At 22.9% G+C, this 21,279-nt stretch overlaps 1 protein-coding gene across 11 annotated transcripts in view; it reads right to left on the bottom strand.

Annotated features, from left to right (window-relative positions):
* scrib (scribble planar cell polarity protein) overlaps window positions 1–21,279 on the bottom strand; it is a 712,308-nt gene that overhangs the window by 500,631 nt on the left and 190,398 nt on the right. For 9 of the 11 annotated variants that reach the window (XM_075292328.1, XM_075292336.1, XM_075292334.1 and 6 more), the window contains exon 8: window positions 16,981–17,094. The exons of 1 other annotated variant lie outside the window; for it this stretch is intronic. In XM_075292328.1, coding sequence (XP_075148443.1) covers window positions 16,981–17,094 — 114 coding nt within the window. The remainder of the gene's footprint in view (window positions 1–16,980; window positions 17,095–21,279) is intronic. One more of the 11 variants, XM_075292330.1, reaches the window with a different exon arrangement.

Below are 21,279 nucleotides of genomic sequence, written 5' to 3'. Positions count from 1 at the left end.
GGAGCCTCTTGGAGGAGCAAAATTCATCCGATCCGGTTCAAATTAGGAACGTGGTGTTAGTATATGGTCGCTAACAACCATACCAAAATTGGTCCAATCACACAAAAATTGGTCCATATCGATTCATAATCATGGTTGCCACTAGAGCCAAAAATAATCTACCAAAAGTTTATTTCTATAGAAAATTTTGTACAAATTTTATTTCTATACAAAATTTTGTCAATATTTTATTTCTAGAGACAATTTTGTTAAAATTTTATTCAGTTCATAATAAAATTTTCATCATTGTCAAAATTTTATTTCTATAGAAAATGTTGTTCAAATTTTATTCGGTTCATAATCATGGTTGCCACTCGAGCCAAAAATAATCTACCAAGATTTTATTTCTATAGAAAATTTTGTCAAAAGTTTGTTTCTATAGAAAATTTTGTTAAAATTTTATTTCTGTAGACATTTTTGTCAAAATTTTCTTTCTATAGAAAATTTTGTGAAAATTTTTATTTCTATAGAAAATTTTGTGAAAATTTTATTTCTATAGAAAATTTTGTTAAAATTTTATTTCTGTACAAAATTTTGTCAAAATTTTATGTCTACTTTGTCAAACTGAATTATATACGTATTGGATCGATCTTTTTTGATTTAATATATACCACGTATGGACTTACATACAATTTAGAAGATGGTGTTAGGAGGTTTTAAGATACCTTGCCGTCGGCAAGCGTTACCGCAACATAAGTAATTCGATTGTGGGTGGCAGTGTTTAGAAGAAGTTTCTACGCAATCCATGATGGAGGGTACATAAGCTTCGGCCTGGCCGAACTTACGGCCGTATATACTTGTTTTATTTTTATAACGATGATGTGAGTGATATATCCGAGGTCATTCAATATTCATCTCCCATCATTGTTCGAAAGGCTGGCATATTTAGTTTTAATAGAAATGGGGATATTATCCAATTAGAGGTTCAACAATGTCTAATGTTTGTCTATCATAGGCACTTACACGCCCTCTCCACAAAATGTGAAGGAGATACATACTACGTAGTGGATATTTGTAAGACCATCTGTCTGGGGTGGCACCGTTACCGGTATCCATCACCATCATCATCTTAATTCTCAATGCAATCATCTTTCATGATGGTTGGTTATGGTTAGCTCACCGCCAGTCGCTTGCCGCCTGTCGCCTTTATTACATTGTTGTGAAATTTTTAAGTGGTTTACTTTTGCGGTTTACTAAGCTTTGTTGCCATTATTTGATGCCCCACATGATGTGTGTCTGATCAAAGACAGTCGGCAGTTAATGACTTAATTTAATTGAACTTCACATACTTACTGGCAAATAGTTTGACTTTTGTTGTAACACAAAGGTCAATAGCAAATTTTCATTGAATTTTCATTACAAATAGAGATGGTGGTTTTTGGATGGAAACGAAAACAAAGAAGAATGATGTCTATTAGTGTACTTTTTTAATTCATTCAAAATTGTAACTTTTATAGGGAATTTTATTTCTATAAAAAGTTTTACAGAAATGTTATATTAAAATTTATCAAAATTTTGGTTTAATAGGACATGTAATTTTTTCTATGAAATTTTGACAAAATTTTATTTGTTAGAAATTGATTTTATAGTTTTTTTTGCAAAATTTTATTTTAATAGAAAATTTTTGTAATATTTTATTTGTAAGAAAATTTTTGCAAAATTTTATTTTTAAGAATTTTTTTTATTTCGATTGAAAATGTGTGCAAAATTTTAGATCGATAGATTTTTTTTTGGAAAATTATATTTTTATAGAATATTTTTGCAACATTTTATTTCTATAGAAATGTTTTTCTAAAACTTTATTTCTATAGACACTTCATGCAAAATTTTATTTTAATGAAATTTTTTGCCAAATTTTATTTCATATTTTTTATCTATAGAACATTTCTGCAAAATTTCCAAAATATTTCCAGAGAAAATTTTTGTAAATTTTATTTCTATTGAAAATCTTGTCAAAGATATATTTCTACAGGAAATTTTTAAAAATTTTTATTTCTATCAATTGTTTGCGAAATTTTATTTCTATAGATTTTTTTTCCCAAATTTTATATCTTTTTTTTTGAAATTTCATTTCTATAGAAAATTTTCTCAAAATTTTATTGCTATAGAAAATTTTCTCAAAATTTTATTTCTATAGAAAATTTTCTCAAAATTTAATTTCTATTGAAAAGTTTCTCAAAATTTATTTCTATAGAAAATTTCCTTAAAATTTTATTTCTATAGAAAATTTTCTCAAAATGTTATTTCCATAAAAAAATTTTTCAAAATTGTATTTCTATAGAAAATTTTCTCAAAATTTTATTTCTATTTAAAAGTTTCTCAAAAGTTATTTCTATAGAACATTTTTTCAAAATTTTATTTCTATAGAAAATTTTCTCAAAATTTTATTTCTATAGAAAATTTTCTCAAAATTTTATTTCTATAGAAAATTTTCTCAAAATGTTATTTCTATTGAAAAGTTTCTCAAAATTTATTTCTATAGAAAATTTTCTCAAAATTTTATTTCTATAGAAAATTTTATCAAAATTTTATTTCTATAGAAAATTTTCTCAAAATTTTATTTCTATGAATTGTTTGCCAAATTTCAGTTCTATAGAATTTTTTCCCAAAATTTTATTTCTATAGAAAATGTTCTCAAAATTTTATTTCTATAGAAAATTTTCTCAAAATGTTATTTCTATTGAAAAGTTTCTCAAAATTTATTTCTATAGAAAATTTTCTCAAAATTTTATTTCTATAGAAAATTTTATCAAAATTTTATTTCTATAGAAAATTTTCTCAAAATTTTATTTCTATGAATTGTTTGCCAAATTTCAGTTCTATAGAATTTTTTCCCAAAATTTTATTTCTATAGAAAATGTTCTCAAAATTTTATTTCTATAGAAAATTTTCTCAACATTTTATTTCTATAGAAAATTTTCTCAAAATTTTATTTCTATAGAAAATTTTCTGAAAATTTTATTTCGATGAATTGTTTGCCAAATTTCAGTTCTATAGAATTTTTTCCCCAAATTTTGTTTCTATAGAAAATTTTGTCAAAATTTTATTTCTATAGAAAATTTTCTCAAAAATTTATTTCTATGAATTGTTTGCCAAATTTCAGTTCTATAGAATTTTTTCCCAAAATTTTATTTCCATACAAAATTTTGTGAAAATTTTATTTTTATAGAAAATTTTCTCAAAATTTTATTTCTATAGAAAATTTTCTCAAAATTTTATTTCTATAGAAAATTTTCTCAAAATTTTATTTCGATGAATTGTTTGCTAAATTTCAGTTCTATAGAATTTTTTCCCCAAATTTTGTTTCTATAGAAAATTTTGTCAAAATTTTATTTCTATAGAAAATTTTCTCAAATTTTTAGTTCTATGAATTGTTTGCCAAATTTCAGCTCTATAGAATTTTACCCCAAATTTTATTTCTATAGAAAATTTTCTCAAAATTTTATTTCTATAGAAAATTTTCTCAAAATTTTATTTCTATAGAAAATTTTCTCAAAATTTTATTTCTATAGAAAATTTTCTCAAAATTTTATTTCGATGAATTGTTTGCTAAATTTCAGTTCTATAGAATTTTTTCCCCAAATTTTATTTCTATAGAAAGTTTTCTCAAAATTTTATTTGTATAGAAAATTTTCTCAAAATTTTATTTCTATAGAAAATTTTCTCAAAATTTTATTTCTATAAAAAGGTTATTCAAAATTTCATTTCTATAGAAAATTTTCTCAAAATTGTATTTCTATAGAAAAATTTCTCAAAGTTTTATTACTATGAATTGTTTGCCAAATTTCAGTTCTATAGATTTTTTCCCCAAAGTTTATTTCTATAGAAAATTTTGTCAAATATTTATTTACAGAGAAAATTTTTGGAAAATTTTATTGCTATAGAAAATTTATTATTCTATAGATTTTTTTTTTTTTTTTTTGTTGAAAAATTTTACTTCTATAAAAAATTTGCTCAAAATTTTATTTCTATAGAAAATTTTGTCAAAATTTTATTTCCAGAGAAAATCTTTACAAAATTGTAGAAAATTTTTATTGCTATAGGAAATTTTTGGAAAATTTTATTGCTATAGTAAATTTATTATTCTATAGAGATTTTTTTGTACAATTTTATTTCTATAAGAAATGTTTGCAAAATTTTATTTCTATGAAATTTTTTGCAAAATTTTATTTCTGTTGAAAATTTTTGCAAAATATTATTTCTATAGAAAGTTTTTAAAATGTTTTATTAATTTTTTCAAATTTTATTTCTGTAGAAATTTTTTGCCAAAATTTATATCTATAGAAAATATTTCCAAAATTTTATTTTCCAAGAAAATTTTCCAAAATTTTATTTCTATAGAGAATTGTTTCAAAATATTATTTCCATAGAACATTTTTGCAAATTTTTATTTCTATAGAATATTTTTGCAAAATTTTGTTTCTATAGAATATTTTTGCAAAAATGTACTTAAAATTTTTTTTTTTTTTTTTTTAAATTTATTTATATTTATATTGTTTTTTTTTTTTTTTTTTTTTTAATTTTACTGTGTGCTCGTTTTCTTCATAAAAACTAACCTTGAAAATAAATTTCTGTGGTACAATTCTAGAATAGTTAATGGTTTGCCGCAATAACTAAAATTACCGTTAAGAATTTCAAATATTTCTGGAAACACTTTAATGAATTTTGTAGGCTATTTAGAGATTAACACTAAATTTATTCAAGTTGTAACCAGCAAAAATTACAGCGAAAAAATCCATATGTATTCGAGCCTAGCTATACAAATGAAGATTTTGTATATGACAATGCATTTAAGTCGATAAATTTTAACGCTTTATTATTGCACAATAATGACAAAATTGTAACGAAACAAATTCGGCGCAATAGCAAATTTTCAGAGCTTTATATAAATCAGGCGAATGAGTTATAAAGTCAATTACACAGGAAATCAAGAAAATTCAGGAAACATTCAGGGAATTGACGAAATGATTTTTTTCCTTTGGCTTTCCTTTGAAAAGAATCGACTATGAAAAGATTTTGTTTCAGACAAAAGAAAATATTCTTTTATCAATGGAAGCAGACAGATCTCATTTCTAATTTCTATAGACATTTTTTGCAAAATTTTATTTCTATAGAAAATTTTAGCAAAATTTTATTTCTATAGAAAATTTTGAAAAATTTTATTTCCATAGAAAATTTTGTCGAAATTTTATTTCCATAGAAAATTTTGTCAAAATTTTATTTCTATCGATAATTTTGTCAAAATTTTATTTCTATAGAAAATTTTTTCAAAATTTTATTTCTATAGAAAATTTTGGAAAATTTTATTTCTATAGAAAATTTTTTCAAAATTTTATTTCTATATATTTTTTTAAATTTTTATTTCTATAGAAAATTTTGGCAAAATTTTATTTCTATAGATAATTTATATATTATGGTAGATAATTTTTTATATTATATTTATATTATAATAGATAATTGTTTTATTTGGAAATAAAATTTTAGCAAAATTTTATTTCTTTAGAAAATTTTGTCAAAAAAAAAAATGCACATTTTTTTTCTATAGAAAATTTTTGCTAAACTTTTTTCTATAGAAAATTTTTGCAAAAGTTTATTTCTACAAAAAAATTTGTACAAAATTTTATTTCTATATTTTGCACAATTAGTTTTCTATAGAAAATTTTGGCAATTTTTTTTTTCTATAGAAAATTTTTGTAAAATTTTATTTCTATAGAAAATTTTTATTTCTATAGAAAATTTTATCAAAATTTGATGCCTATAGATTTTTGTGGAATTTATTCCTATAGAAAAATTTTACAAAACTTTATTTCTATAGAACATTTTTGGCAAAATGTCATTTCTATAAAAAATTATGTCAACCAAAAATCCGATAGAACATTTTTATTTTATTGTTGTATGGAATTTCCATCCTAACTCAAATTAAAAAAATTAAATACGTAGATTTCTATTAGTATCGAAACACTTCTGTTCCTCTTTATAGTATATCGCACAAACTTGAACAATTGCTAAAATTGAATAAACAAATCTAGACGTTTTTTTCCTAGCGATCTAATTGTTTATACGGATGTACTTCGTAGAAAGATCTTTTTAACGACATACATGAAATCTACACGAAATCGATAAAAGCAAACGTATACCTCAATATCAGAATATGAGATTGATGTTTTCAGGTAAACAAATTCACTTTTCTTGTCTATTACTCGCACCTTCGACGTTTTAGACGATGATTAGATAGATCCTACTCGTAGTGTGATGCCACCTGTTGGCTAATACGAACTATTAGGATGCCTCATGTTGAGAGCTGAAAAAACCATAAAAACATTTCTGGAGAAAAAGTAAAACCATTTTATAAAACATTAGATATCAACCGTTAGAGAAAAATGGCATTGGAGAACCTAAATAGGGCCTCCTTGAGGATATATTTAATTAACTCGTTTTTAATTAATTTTTATTTAAATTATTTTTCGTGTAGGCAATATAACTTATGTTCATTTTGAAATATTGGTTTGTCTGAAATTAATTTTTAATAAATCCCCCGCACCTATTTTCTAGTCAATATGAAGGCACTCTTTATGATATCTAAAATTTCATTGTTTTCACTGTATAATTTATTTTATCTCCACTAAAAAAAATTTAACAAATAGGAACGGCAATTTACACAATATTAAGGAGAGATTTCCGAAGAAATTAATTTTATAATAATCAAATATTTCTCTTGTATCTAGTTAATTGGGTGGTTCAGGATTTTCGTGATTGAAGCAATTTCGTGATTTCATAAAAATTTGATAACGCCAAAAAAAAGCAGAACATCACAGCCTAATTTCAATCCATTAACAAAATATGTCATTAAAATTGAATAATAATTTCTACTCAATAACGAAAAAATTATTATTATTAGCGAACAGTTTCATTGTCCAAATGAAAAATGTTTGTTGTTAATGAAAAAAAAAACCATATTAAAACTGGGTAGGAAATGCTACAATATAGCAAAGCTCCTATTTGCCAATAATTGGTTCATCTGAAGGAAGTAATAGCCCAGAAATAGCCAGATTTGGTCGACACAGGATGGGTGATATGCAATGCAACAAAGTACAACGCTATAGCACCAATTGTAGATTTGTTGTATATTTTTTACTGTTTGGTAGCTTGGTAAAATTCTTCATGTTTTGGAACATTTTGAAAAATAATCCTCTTCACATAAGAGGCACTTCATAAATCTTCTATAGAAATAAAACTTTGACAAAATTTTCTATATAAATAAATTTTTGACAAAATTATCTATAGAAATAAAATTTTGACAAAATTTTCTATAGAAATTAAGTGTTGGCAAAATTTTCTTTAGAAATAAAGTGTTGACAAAATTTTCTTTAGAAATAAAGTGTTGACAAGATTTTCTATAGATAGAAATTTTGACAAAATTTTCTATAGAAATAAAATTTTGACAAAATTTTCTAGAGAAATAAAATTTTGACAAAATTTTCTAGAGAAATAAAATTTTGACAAAATTTTCTAGAGAAATAAAATTTTGGCAACATTTTCTATAGAAATAAAATTTTGACAAAATTTTCTATAGAAATAAAATTTTGACAAAATTTTCTATAGAAATAAAATTTTGACAAAATTTTCTATAGAAATAAAATTTTGGCAAAAATTTCTATAGAAATAAAATTTTGACAAAATTTTCTATAGAAATAACATTTTGACAAAATTTGCTACAGAAATATTATGTTGACAAAATTTTCTATAGAAATAAAATTTTGACAAAATTTTCTATAGAAATAACATTTTGAGAAAATTTTTCTATAAAAATAAAATTTTGAGAACATTTTTCTATAGAAATAAAATTTTGACAAAATTTTCTATAGAAATAAAATTTTGACACAATTTTATATAGAAAAAAATTTTGACAATATTTTCTATAGAAATAACATTTTGAGAATATTTTTCTATAGAAATAAAATTTTGAGAACATTTTTCTATAGAAATAAAATTTTGACAAAATTTTCTAGAGAAATAAAATTTTACAAAATTTTCTATAGAAATAAAATTTTGACAAAATTTTCTATAGAAATAAAATTTTGACAAAATTTTCTATAGAAATAAAATTTTGACAAAATTTTCTATAGAAATAAAATTTTGAGAAAATTTTCTATAAAAATAAAATTTTGACAAAATTTTCTATAGAAATAAAATTTTGGCAAAATTTGCTATAGAAATAAAATTTTTACAAAATTTTCTATAGAAATAAAATTTTGACAAAATTTGCTATAGAAATAAAATGTTGACAAAATTTTCTATAGAAATAAAATTTTGACAAAATTTTCTATAGAAATAGAATTTTGACCAAATTTTCTATAGAAATAAAATTTTGACTAAATTTTCTAGAGAAATAAAATTTTGACTAAATTTTCTAGAGAAATAAATTTGACAAAATTTTCTATAAAAATAAAATTTTGACAAAATTTTCGATAGAAATAAAATTTTGGCAAAATTTCCTATAGAAATAAAATTTTGACAAAATTTTCTATAGAAATAAAATTTTGACAAAATTTTCCATAGAAATAAAATTTTGACAAAATTTTCTATACAAATAAAATTTTGACAAAATTTTCTAGAGAAATACAATTTTGACAAAATTTTCTATACAAATAAAATTTTGACAAAATTTTCTAGATATAAATAGAGAAAAATATTTGACAAAATTTTCTATAGAAATAAAATTTTGACAAAATTTTCTATAGAAATAAAATTTTGACAAAATTTTCTATAGAAATAAAATTTTGACAAAATTTTCTATCGAAATAAAATTTTGACAAAATTTTTTATAGAAATAAAATTTTGAGAAAATTTTCTATAAAAATAAAATTTTGACAAAATTTTCTATAGAAATAAAATTTTGACAAAATTTTCTATAGAAATAAAATTTTGTCAAAATTTTCTATAGAAATAACATTTTGACAAAATTTTCTATAGAAATATAATTTTTCAAAATTTTCTAGAGAAATAAAATTTTGACAAAATTTTCTATAGAAAAAAAAATTGACAAAATTTTCTATAGAAATAAAATTTTGACAACATTTTCTATAGAAATACAATTTTGACAAAATTTTCTATAGAAATAAAATTTTGACAAAATTTTCTATAGAAATAAAATTTTGAGAAAATTTTCTATAAAAATAAAATTTTGAGAAAATATTCTATAAAAATAAAACTTTGACAAAATTTTCTATAGAAATAAAATTTTGAAAAAATTTTCTACAGAAATAAAATGTTGACAAAAATTTCTATAGAAATAAAATTTTGGCAAAATTTACTATAGAAATAAAATTTTGACAAAATTTTCTATAGAAATAGTTTGTTTTTGCCTCAATTTGAATGACAAAAATTATTTAAAAAGTTTATTCTATCAGTGTATTGGAGAAGATTACGATAGATTTTCTACAGAAATAAAATGTTGGCAAAATTTTCTACAGAAATAAAATTTTGACAAAATGTTCTATGGAAACAAAATTTTGACAAAACTTTCTATGGAAATAAAATTTTGACAAAATTTTCTATAGAAATAAAATTTTGACAACATTTTCTATAGATATAAATAGAGAAATAAATTTGACAAAATTTTCTATAGAAATAACATTTTGACAAAATTTTCTATAGAAATAAAATTTTGGGAAATTTTTTCTAAGAAATAAAATTTTGAGAAAATTTTTCTATAGAAATAAAATTTTGACAAAATTTTCTATAGAAATAAAAATTTGACAAAATTTTCTATAGAAATAAAATTTTGTCAAAATTTTCTAGAGAAATAAATTTGACAAAATTTTCTACAAAAATAAAATTTTGACAAAAATTTCTATAGAAATAAAATTTTGGCAAAATTTACTATAGAAATAAAATTTTGACAAAATTTTCTATAGAAATAATTTGTTTTGGCCTCAATTTGAATGACAAAAATTATTTAAAAAGTTTATTCTATCAGTGTATTGGAGAAGATTACGATAGATGTTACCTTGCATCGATTTATAGCGATTTATCATTTGTGTATGTGAAGAATAGCAAACAAAAACTAAAACAATACGTTCCTGAAACCAGTTTGATATAGCGTGTTTAGCTCTTAATTGTACCAAGTTCAGAATTTGTCAGTAAATGTTATTTATAGAGTTTCCCCAGTTCCTCTCACCCTAAAGCTATTTTAGCGTTATCTGAAGCTTGGTGGAGGTTTATTTAAAAGACAATGCATAAACGATATTAGTTTTATGGCCAGAAACAAATTTTCAAAACCTGATCGTAAACAAAACAAAATCTCCTAAAGTTACGTCATTGTATTCTGATAAGGCGTTGTCACGAATGTTTTGGTTTTTTTTTTTTAACTAATTTGCAATGGATAATCATTTAACGAAAAAAAAAAAACAAAAAGATGCCATCGAAAATTGTTTCGTGTGTGTGATTTTAATTTTGAATGAGAATATTTTTTTTAAATTATTGCATTTAAATTTCATTGTAAATTCTTTGATGAAAATTTTCTTTTGTTTCATAGGATCTCTGTCCGAGTGTGTCAGGTGCTGATATTTATGGTATATGGGCTCTATGGGCCATTGCCATCACATTTAGCAAAATTCCTCCACACAAAAAGACAAAAAAAAAATGCCAACTGCCAAAAATGTTTGCAATCTCCTCCGTATGCATTGTATTGAAAACGTGACTCGCACCTTATGCAGTTGTAGCATAGGGTGCCTGAACATGAATACGGAATTATGACAGTGTTTTTATCGTTTTTTTGTTTGTTACATTTTATTGTTACTTCTTGATCACGATAAAGAAAGTATTGGAAATATTTTTCTTTGGAAATCAATAGTTTATACACTGAGAAACATAAATAATGGTTAAAAAAAGGAAATTTGTATTTGTTCTTGTTCTCTTTAAAAAATTTCATATAAGATCAATATTTGGTTCTGCGCAGTGAGTAGCAAAAAGTCATGGTACACAGAAAAATATATAAACAAAAAAAATTTTTTTTTTAAATGTTATTGAAAATTTCCTATAGAAATTAAATTGTGAATAAAATTCCTATAGAACGAAATTTCATCGTCACGATGTTTTGCAAAAGGTTAACGTGGCAGCCCGATTAAGATTCAGGCTCACTTAGACTAACATAATCTTTTTTTTTTTAATTTTTTAAAAATTAAAAATGAAACTGAAAACTAAACACCAAAATTAAAATTTTTAAAGATATTGAATTTATAGAAACTTTTGACAATATATTTATTTCTATCAAAAATATTATCAAAACTTTACTTTTATAGAAAATTTTGTCAAAAATTTATTTTTATAGAAAATTTGATCAAAATTTTATTTCTATTAAACATTTTCTCAAAATTTTATTTCTACACAAAATTTTACCAAAATTTAACTTCTTTGGAAAATTTTATCAATATTTGTGCTTCTATAGAAAATTTTATCAAAATTTCTATGTCTATAAAATAAAATGTTCTTAAAATTTTATTTTTTATTTATATTTTATTTTTTATTTACTTTTATAAAAAAATTTTGTCAACATTTCTACATCTATAAAATATTTTGTCCACATTTGACTTCTATAGAACATGTTTTCAAAATTTGATTTTTTTAGAAAATTTTCACAAAATTTTATTTTTATAAAAAATTTAAGAACCTCTTATGTGGAGAGCAATATTTTATAAAAATTTTATTTTTATAGAAAATTTTATCAAGATTTTATTTCTATTTAAAATTTTTTCAAAATTTTCTCAAAATTTCTACGCAAAATTTTACTTCTTTAGAATATTTTATCAATATTTGTACTTCTTTAGAAAATTTTATCAAAATTTCTATGTCTATAAAATAAAATGTTCTTAAAATTTTATTTTTTATTTATATTCTATTTTTTATTTACTTCTATATAAAATTTTTGTCAAAATTTCTACATCTATAAAATATTTTATCCACATTTGTCTTCTATAGAACAGGTTTTCAAAATTTTATTTTTATAGAAAATTTGCACAAAATTTCATTTCCATAGAACATTGAAGTACCTCTTATTTGGAGAGTAATATTTTTATCAAAATTTTATTTCTATAGAAAAGTTTATCAAAACGTTTACTTCTTAAAAAAAAAGTTTTGTCAATATTTCTACTTCTATAAAATATGTTGTCCGTATTTGACTTCTACAGAAAAGTTTCCGAATATCGGAACATGGTACCATAAAATATGAAGGAAAAAGATCAATTAACAGGTTGGCTGATAAGTCCCCGGTCTGACACATAGATGGCGTCGCTAGTTTTAAATGCATATTATTTTTATATAGTACCAACCTTCAAATTATTCGTGTCAACATTTCACGTCTGTAAGTCAATTAGTTTGTGAGATAGAGCGTCTTTTGTGAAGCAACTTTTGTTATTGTGAAAAAATGGAAAAAAAGGAATTTCGTGTTTTGATAAAATACTGTTTTCTGAAGGGAAAAAATACGGTGGAAGCAAAAACTTGGATTGATAATGAGTTTCCGGACTCTGCGCCAGGGAAATCAACAATAATTGATTGGTATGCCAAATTCAAGCGTGGTGAAATGAGCACGGAGGACGGTGAACGCAGTGGACGCCCGAAAGAGGTGGTTACCAACGAAAACATCAAAAAAATCCATAAAATGATTTTGAATGACCGTAAAATGAAGTTGATCCAGATAGCAGAGGCCTTAAAGATATCAAAGGAACGTGTTGGTCATATCATTCATCAATATTTGGATATGCTGAAGATCTGTGCATAATGGGGCCGCGCAACAGAATCATCAACAACGTGTTGATCATTCTGAGCGGTGTTTGTTAACTCGTAATACACCCGAGTTTTTCCGTCGATATGTGACAATGGATGAAACATGGCTCCATCACTACACTCCTGAGTCCAATCGACAGTCGGCTGAGTGGACAGCGACCGGTGAACCGTCTCCGAAGCGTGGAAAGACTCAAAAGTCCGCTGGCAAAGTAATAGCCTCTGTTTTTTGGGATGCGCATGGAATAATTTTTATCGATTATCTTGAGAAGGGAAAAACCATCAACAGTGACTATTATATGGCGTTATTGGAGCGTTTGAAGGTCGAAATCGCGGCAAAACGGCCCCATATGAGGAAGAAAAAGTGTTGTTCCACCAAGACAACGCACCGTGCCACAAGTCATAGAGAACGATGGCAAAAATTCATGAATTGGGCTCTTAAAATCTTCTATAGACATAAAATTTTAACAAAATTTTCTATAGAAATAAAATTTTGCCTAAATTTTCTATAGAAATAAAATTTTGACAAAATTTGTATAGAAATAAATTGTTGACAAAATTTTCTATAGAAATAAAATTTTGACAAAAGTTTCTATAGAAATAAAATCTTCTACAAACATAAAATTCTAACAAATTTTTCTATAGAAATAAAATTTTGACTAAATTTTCTATAGAAATAAATTGTGGACAAAATTTTCTATAAAAATAAATCTGTTCCTATAGAAATAAAATTTTGACAAAATTTCCTATAGAAAAAAAATTTTGCCAAATTTTGTATGGAAATAAAATTGTGACAAAATTTCCTATAGAACTAAATTGTTGACAAAATTTTCAAAAAATGTTCTATAAAAATAAATTAAAAAATGGAAACAAAATTTTGACAAAATTTTTCACAGAAATAAAATTTTGACAAAATTTTCTATGGAGATAAATTTTTGATTAGATTTCCTAGAGTAATAAATTTTTGAGAAAATTTTCTCTAGAAATAAAATTTTGGGAAAATTTTCTATAGGAATACAATTTTGGCAAAATTTTCTATAGAAATAAAATTTTGAGAAAATTTTCTCTAGAAATAAAATTTTGACAAAATTTTCTATAGAAATAAAATTTTAACAAAATTTTCTATAGAAATAAAATTTTGACAAAATTTTCTACAGAAATAAATTGTGACAAAATTTTCTATAGAAATAAAATTGTGACAAAATTTCCTTTAGAAATAAATTGTTGACAAAATTTTCAAAAAAAATTTCTTTATTGACAAAATTTTCTATAGAAATAAAATTTTGAAAAATTTTCTATAGAAATAAAATTTTGACAAAATTTCTATAGAAATAAAATTTTGACAAAATTTTCTATAGAAATAAAATTTTGACAAAATTTTCTATAGAAATAAAATTGTGTGCAAAATTTCCTTTAGAAATAAAATGTTGACAAAATTTACAAAAAAAGTTTCTATAGAAATAAGATTTTGACAAATTTTCTATAGAAATAAAATTTTGACAAAATTTTTTTTGACTAGATTTCCTATAAAAATGAAATTTTGAAAAAATTTTCTATAAAATGAAATTTTGACAAAATTTTCTATAGAAATGAAATTTTGACAAAATTGTGTATAGAAATAAAATTTTGAGAAAATTTTTTATAGAAATAAAATTTTGGCAAAATTTACTATAGAAATAAAATTTTGACAAAATTTTCTATAGAAATAAAACTTTGACAAAATTTTCAAAAAATTTCTATAGAAATAAATGAACAAAAAAATGGAAATAAAATTTTGACAAAGTTTTACATAGAAATGACAAAATTTTCTATAGAGATAAAATTTTGACTAGATTTCCTATAGAAATGAAATTTTGAAAAAATTTCTATAAGATGAAATTTTGACAAAATTTTCTATAGAAATAAAATTTTGGCAAAATTTTCTGTAGAAATAAAATATTGGCAAAATTTACTATAGAAATAAATTGTTGAAAAAAATTTCAAAGAATTTTCTGTAGAAATTTTGACTAGATTTCCTATAGAAATGAAATTTTGAAAAAAAATTTCCATAAAATGAAATTTTGACAAAATTTTATATAGAAATAAAATTTTGACAAAATTTTCTATAGAAATAAAATTTTGAGAAAATTTTCTATAGAAATAAATTGTTGATAAAATTTTCAAAAAATTTTCTATAGAAATAAATTAACAAAAAAAATGGAAATAAAATTTTGACAAAATTTTACATAGAAATAACATTTTGACAAAATTTCTATAGATAAAATTTTGACTAGATTTCCTATAGAAATGAAATTTTGAAAACAAAATTCCATAAAATGAAATTTTGACAACATTTTATATAGAAATAAAATTTTGACAAAATTTTCTATAGAAATAAAATTTTGACAAAATTTTCTATAGAAATAAAATTTTGACAAAATTTTCTATAGAATTAAAATGTTGACAAAATTTTGTATAGAAATAAATTGTTGACAAAATTAAAAAAAAAAATTCTATAGAAATAAATTAACAAAAAAAAATGGAAATAAAATTTTGACAAAATTTTACATAGAAATAACATTTTGACAAAATTTTCTATAGAGATAAAATTTTGACTAGATTTAATATAGAAATGAAATGAAAAAAAAATACTATAAAATGAAATTTTGACAAAATTTTCTATAGAAATAAAATTTTGACAAAATTGTCTATAGAAATAAAATTTTGACAAAATTGTCTATAGAAATAAAATTTTGAGAAAATTTTTTATAAAAATAAAGTTGTTCCTATAGAAATAAAATTTTGACAAAATTTCCTATAGAAAAAAAATTTTGCCAAAGTTTCAATGGAAATAAAATTGTTACAAAATTTCCTATAGAACTAAATTGTTGACAAAATTTTCAAACAATTTTCTATAGAAATAAATTAAAAAACGGAAACAAAATTCTGACGAAATTTTCGATAGAAATAAAATTTTGACAAAATTTTCTATAGAGATACATTTGTGTCTAGATTTCCTAGAGAAATAAAATTTGGACAAAATATTATATAGAAATAAAATTTGGACAAAATTTTCTATAGAAATAAAATTTTGAGAACATTTTCTATTGAAATAAAATTTTGAGAAAGTTTTCTATAGAAATAAAATTTTGAGAAAATTTTCTATAGAAATAATTTTTTTTCAGAAAATCTAAAAAAAATGTCCAAAGCGTTCTAGATTTAAATATACGTATACTTTTACAATAGTCTTCAATGTTGATATTATGTAATTTTAGCACCTTTTGGCTTCGAAAAGTACATTTTTAATATATTTTAGTACTTTTTCGTCAACATAATTTATCATCCCTGTTATTTGGATCAATTAATTTCGTGATTGAATAGGAAAAAATCCTATGTAGTATATATTAATTACTAGTGACTCAATTATTTTTTAGTAATGTGTATTTATGTTAAGAAATACTTAAGAATATATTTTTTAATTCTATTTAATTTAGTTTTTGTAATTCTATATTTAATTATTTATTTTGTTGTAATTTTTATGATTATTAAATACATTTTCAACTAAAATGAAAGCTGTACTCGTTTGGTTATTTGTTCTATATTTAATTGTAGATAATTATATAAAAATAAAATAAATTAGTAGGTAAATAAAAACAAACTCTATCAAATAGTAGTACATGCAACATTATTGTTTTGTTTCAAATTATTTACATTTCTTTTTCACAAAAAAAAAAACACGCACATACACACACCTACATAGATATACATTTAATATCAGGCCATAGGACATTCACGCCAAATACTGACTGATAGCAAGACAAATGCAGTTAAATTTTACAGTTGGCTAAAGCCACTCTACTACTATACAAGAAATTCATTACAAGGCATAATGCAGTCTAAAGGATTCCGAAGGACAATATCAGCCAATTTGAATTTTGTATTTTTTTTTTTTTTTTGGGAGGATGGGGGGTAATGGAAGAATTGCAAAGGTCATTTTTTTGCCAACAATTGTTAAATTAATTAATTTTTTTTTTGTGGTGGGGTGGGAGCAACATGAAAGCTTTAAAATCAAATCAAATGACATGTCAGTGGCAAGCATATTTCATTCAGGTCATGAAGGGAGAGGGGATATAAGTGTGAGGGGAGATAAACGGAAATATTGAAACAAACAAATCAGCAAACCTTGTTGTTGGTAATTGTGGAATTCCGTTGAATCGAATTTCTCACTCGATCGATAAAGTTGGCCGGGTGGAAAATCTGTTGCATGGATGCGAGAGGGCGAGCGAGGGAAGTGTGCTGTTGAGTAGGTTTTAAGGCATATAATCCAAGGCAACCCCAATCGAAAACCAATCGAAAACACCCATGAACGAAGAAGTGCGTTAGGGTCAGAGTTGTTTGGTCGGGTTTTAAGGATGTTTGTTTGATTTTTTTAAATAGATTTTCAGATGCACACATGTACACAGAAATAGTATTGAAAAAACACCCACACATACACACACACACGCAATACACAAACACCCGCGTATACATAAATGATTTTAATAATTGCGAAAAAAAGTGCGGTTTGTATTTTAAAAGGATTTCATTTTTGTTTATGTCATTGAGTTATTGATATTTTTAATGGTGAGTGGTAGCGAAAGTGGTGGTTGTGGGTTCATGATAGCGGTGTCAAAAAATGGTGCGTAGGTATGAAAAATATTTGGAAAAAAAGAAAGAGAAATTACACAAAGATAGGAAATTAATAAAAATTTATTTTTAATAAATAAAATGAATATAAGGAATTTATTAAAAATCGCAAAAAAACAGTATTTTAAAATTAAAGGAATTTTATTAATTGTTAGCTTTTCTTAATTGTACCCTTAGATCTAGTTTAATTATGGAATGGAGATTTTTTTCTAATACTTTCTGAATCATCATAGATACACTCAAAAACAGTTTTTTTTTACATTTTCATAGAGATTTCCAAGCCACAGCTATGGCTTCTTGAATATAAAGAACTTTTTAGGAAGATGTCTTACTTTAAATTTAAACTCTATAAAATTAAAATTTGGATATAAAAAAATCTGAAAAGTGCATGAAAATATAGACATGAGCGTTGTCATATCCCGGCCAAAAAAAGTAGTCTCAAGGCGTTAAATCGCTCGATCTAAATGACCTATTGACCGATCCCGAACGTGAAATAAAATGTACACCGAACTCGCCTCTCGAAAACTCCATTTATACGTGTGCTGTGTGACATCGTCTTGTTAAAACCACATGTCATGCAAGTAAGGTTTTTACATTTTGGGGAAAAACTGGATATCATCTCAGTTACTGGGAAATCATCCGAAAATTGGAAGCAAACTTTGATCGAAATTCACACCGCAGTGGATTTGGTAGTGATCTGAACATATCGCCAGAACGGATGCAAGATATATTGAAAAATGAGCTTGGACTACACCTTCAAAAAAATCGAATCTGTAACATATACTCCCAAACACATTCTGCTTCAAGCATATATTTTCAGGATTGGTCCAAACAAACTATTGTTTGAATTGTTCAAACATATTATGCTTCACCTTAGGCATACACTGGTAGAAACAAATTTTTAGCGAAATTTTCTTTGTGTGTATATATTTTTAAGGCTCCAATTGCAAACTTCCATTTTTTTTTTACTTGCAGCATACTCGCTCGGTCTCTCTTTCTATACACATATAGGTTTATAGGGAATTTCTAAATTAATATATGTTTGCATCCAAATATATTAACATATATGTCGCAAACATTTAATGTTAGTTTATGAACATTATATGCTTGCACGTAATAAAAATGTGCTAAAAATTTGAGTTCCAAATATATAATTTTTACATCCAAACATTTTAAAAACAGTCTCGCCCGTGCACACAGAGAAGATATATGATCACCTCAAACATGTTTCAAGAGCAAAATGTTATTTTTGTATGGTGACCATGTAACATGTTTGTCACTAAAATGTTATTTTCTCGTCAAATATAACCTGCTTCCCGAAAACCTGGTTTCCGAGAAAATAACATGGTTGCGAAAACCATGTTACATGGTCACCACCCAAAAATAACATTTTGCTCTTAAAACATGTTTCAGGCTATCATATTCCTTCTCTGGGTGTGTAAAGCCATTAAAATCCCAAAAAGCCCAACAGATCACCAATGTACCAACAAAAGTTAGAGTGGAAAGAGCCAAAGTGTTGCTTAGCTTGCCCAGTTAACGAATTTTGTTTTCTCCGATGAGAACCCATTCCCAATTGAACAGATTACGAACAATCGAAATAATCGGGATTACTTGCCAAAGACGTCAGCTAAAAACAGAATCAATGGCAACTGTTGCCACTCGAGCTAAAAACAATCTACCAAAATCGGGCGAAAAATTTACCCAAACACTACCAAACAAAAAAAAATATTTTTTTTTTCAAAATTTTATTTCTTTTTGTCAATTTTGTCAAAATTTTATTTCTATAGATTTTTTTTTTTTTCAAAATTTTATTTTTATAGATTTTTTTTTTCAACTTCTATAGAAAATTTTGTCACAATTTTATTTCTATAGAAAATTTTGTTAAAATTTTATTTTTGGAAATTTTGTTAACATTTTATTTCTATAGAAAATGTTGTTAAAATTTTATTTTTGGAAATTTTGTTAACATTTTATTTCTATAGAAAATTTTCGAAAAATTTTATTTCTATAGAAAATTTTCGAAAATTTTTCTATAGAAAATTTTGTTAAAATTGTATTTCTACAGAAAATTCTTTAAAAATTTTATTTTAGAAAATTTTGTTAAAATTGTATATAGAAAATTTTGTCCAAATGCTATTTCTATAGAAAATATTGTCAAAATTGTATTTCTACAGGAAATTTTGTAAAAATTTTATTTCCATTGAAAATTTTGTCAAAAATTTTATTTCTGTAGAAAATTCTGTCAAAATGTTACCTTGGAAAATTTTGTTAAAATTTTATTTGTATAGAACATTTTGTCAAAATTTTGTTTCTATAGAAAATTCTGTCAAAATTGTATTTCTATAATAATGTAAATTAAAATAATTTATATGGACAATTATATTATTTTCGAAAATTTTGTTAAAATTTTATTTCTATAGAAAATTTTGTCCAAATTTTATTTCTATAGAAACTTTTGTCAAAATTTTATTTCTATAGAAAATTTTGTCAACATTTTATTTCTATAGGAAATTCTGTCATAATTGTATGTTGGAAAATTTTGTTAAAATTTTATTTCTATAGAAAATTTTGTCAAAATTTTATTTCTACAGAAAATGTTGTAAAATTGTTATTTCTATAATAATGTAAATTAAAATAATTTTTATGGACAATTATTTTATTTTGGAAAAGTTTGTTAAATTTTTATTTCTATAGTAAATTTTGTGAAATTTTATTTCTATAGAAAATTTTGTCAAAATTTTATTTCTATAGAAAATTTTGTCAAAATTTTATTTCTATAGAAAATTTTGTCAACATTTTATTTCTACAGAAAATTTTGTCAACATTTTATTTCTATAGAAAATTTTGTCAAAATTTTATTTATAATAGAAAATTTGTTAAAATTTTATTTATATAGAAAATTTTGTCAAAATTTTAATTCTATAGAAAATTTTGTCAAAATTTTATTTCTATAGAAAATTTTGTCAAAATTTTATTTCTATAGAAAATTTTGTCAAAATTTTATTTCTATAGGAAATTTTGTCAAAATTTTATTTCTATAGAAAATTCTGTCAAAATTGTATGTTGGAAAATTTTGTTAAAATTTTATTTCTATAGCAAATTTGCCAAAATTTTATTTCTACAGAAAGTAATGTTGCCAAATTTTTATTTTTATAAATAATGTAAATTAAAATAATTTTTATGGACAACTCTTTTATTTTGGAAAATTTTAAAATTTATTATTATTTTAAAATTATTTCTTTCGAAAATTTTGTAAAATGTTATTGCTGTAGAAAAATTTGTCAAGATTTTATTTATTATAGAAATTTTTGTCAAAATGATATTTATATAGAAAATTTTGTTAAAATTTTATTTATATAGAAAATATTTGTCAAAATTTTATTTCTATAGAAAATTTTGTTAAAATTTTGTTTCTATAGAAATTTCTGTCAAAATTGTATTTCTATAATAATGTAAATTAAAATAATTTATATGGACAAGTATATTATTTTGGAAAATTTTGTTAAAATTTTATCTCAACAGAAATTTTTTCAAAATTTTATTTTGGAAAATTTTGTTAAAATTTTATTTTGGAAAATTTTGTCACAATTTTATTTTGGAAAATTTTGTTAAAGTTTATTTTTATAGAAAATGTTGTCAAAATTTTATTTGTATAGGCAATTTTGTCAAAATTTTATTTCTATGGGATTTTTTGTCAAAATTTTATTTCTATAGGAAATTTTGTCAAAATTTTATTTTGGAAAATTTTGTCCAAATTTTATTTCTATAGAAAACTTTGTCGAACTTTTATTTCGA

This window comes from Haematobia irritans, chromosome 1, assembly GCF_050003625.1.
Source record: "Haematobia irritans isolate KBUSLIRL chromosome 1, ASM5000362v1, whole genome shotgun sequence".
NCBI lineage: Eukaryota > Metazoa > Arthropoda > Insecta > Diptera > Muscidae > Haematobia > Haematobia irritans.
Note: the sequence above shows the minus strand (reverse complement) of the source record. Positions and strands in the feature narration are given on the sequence as shown.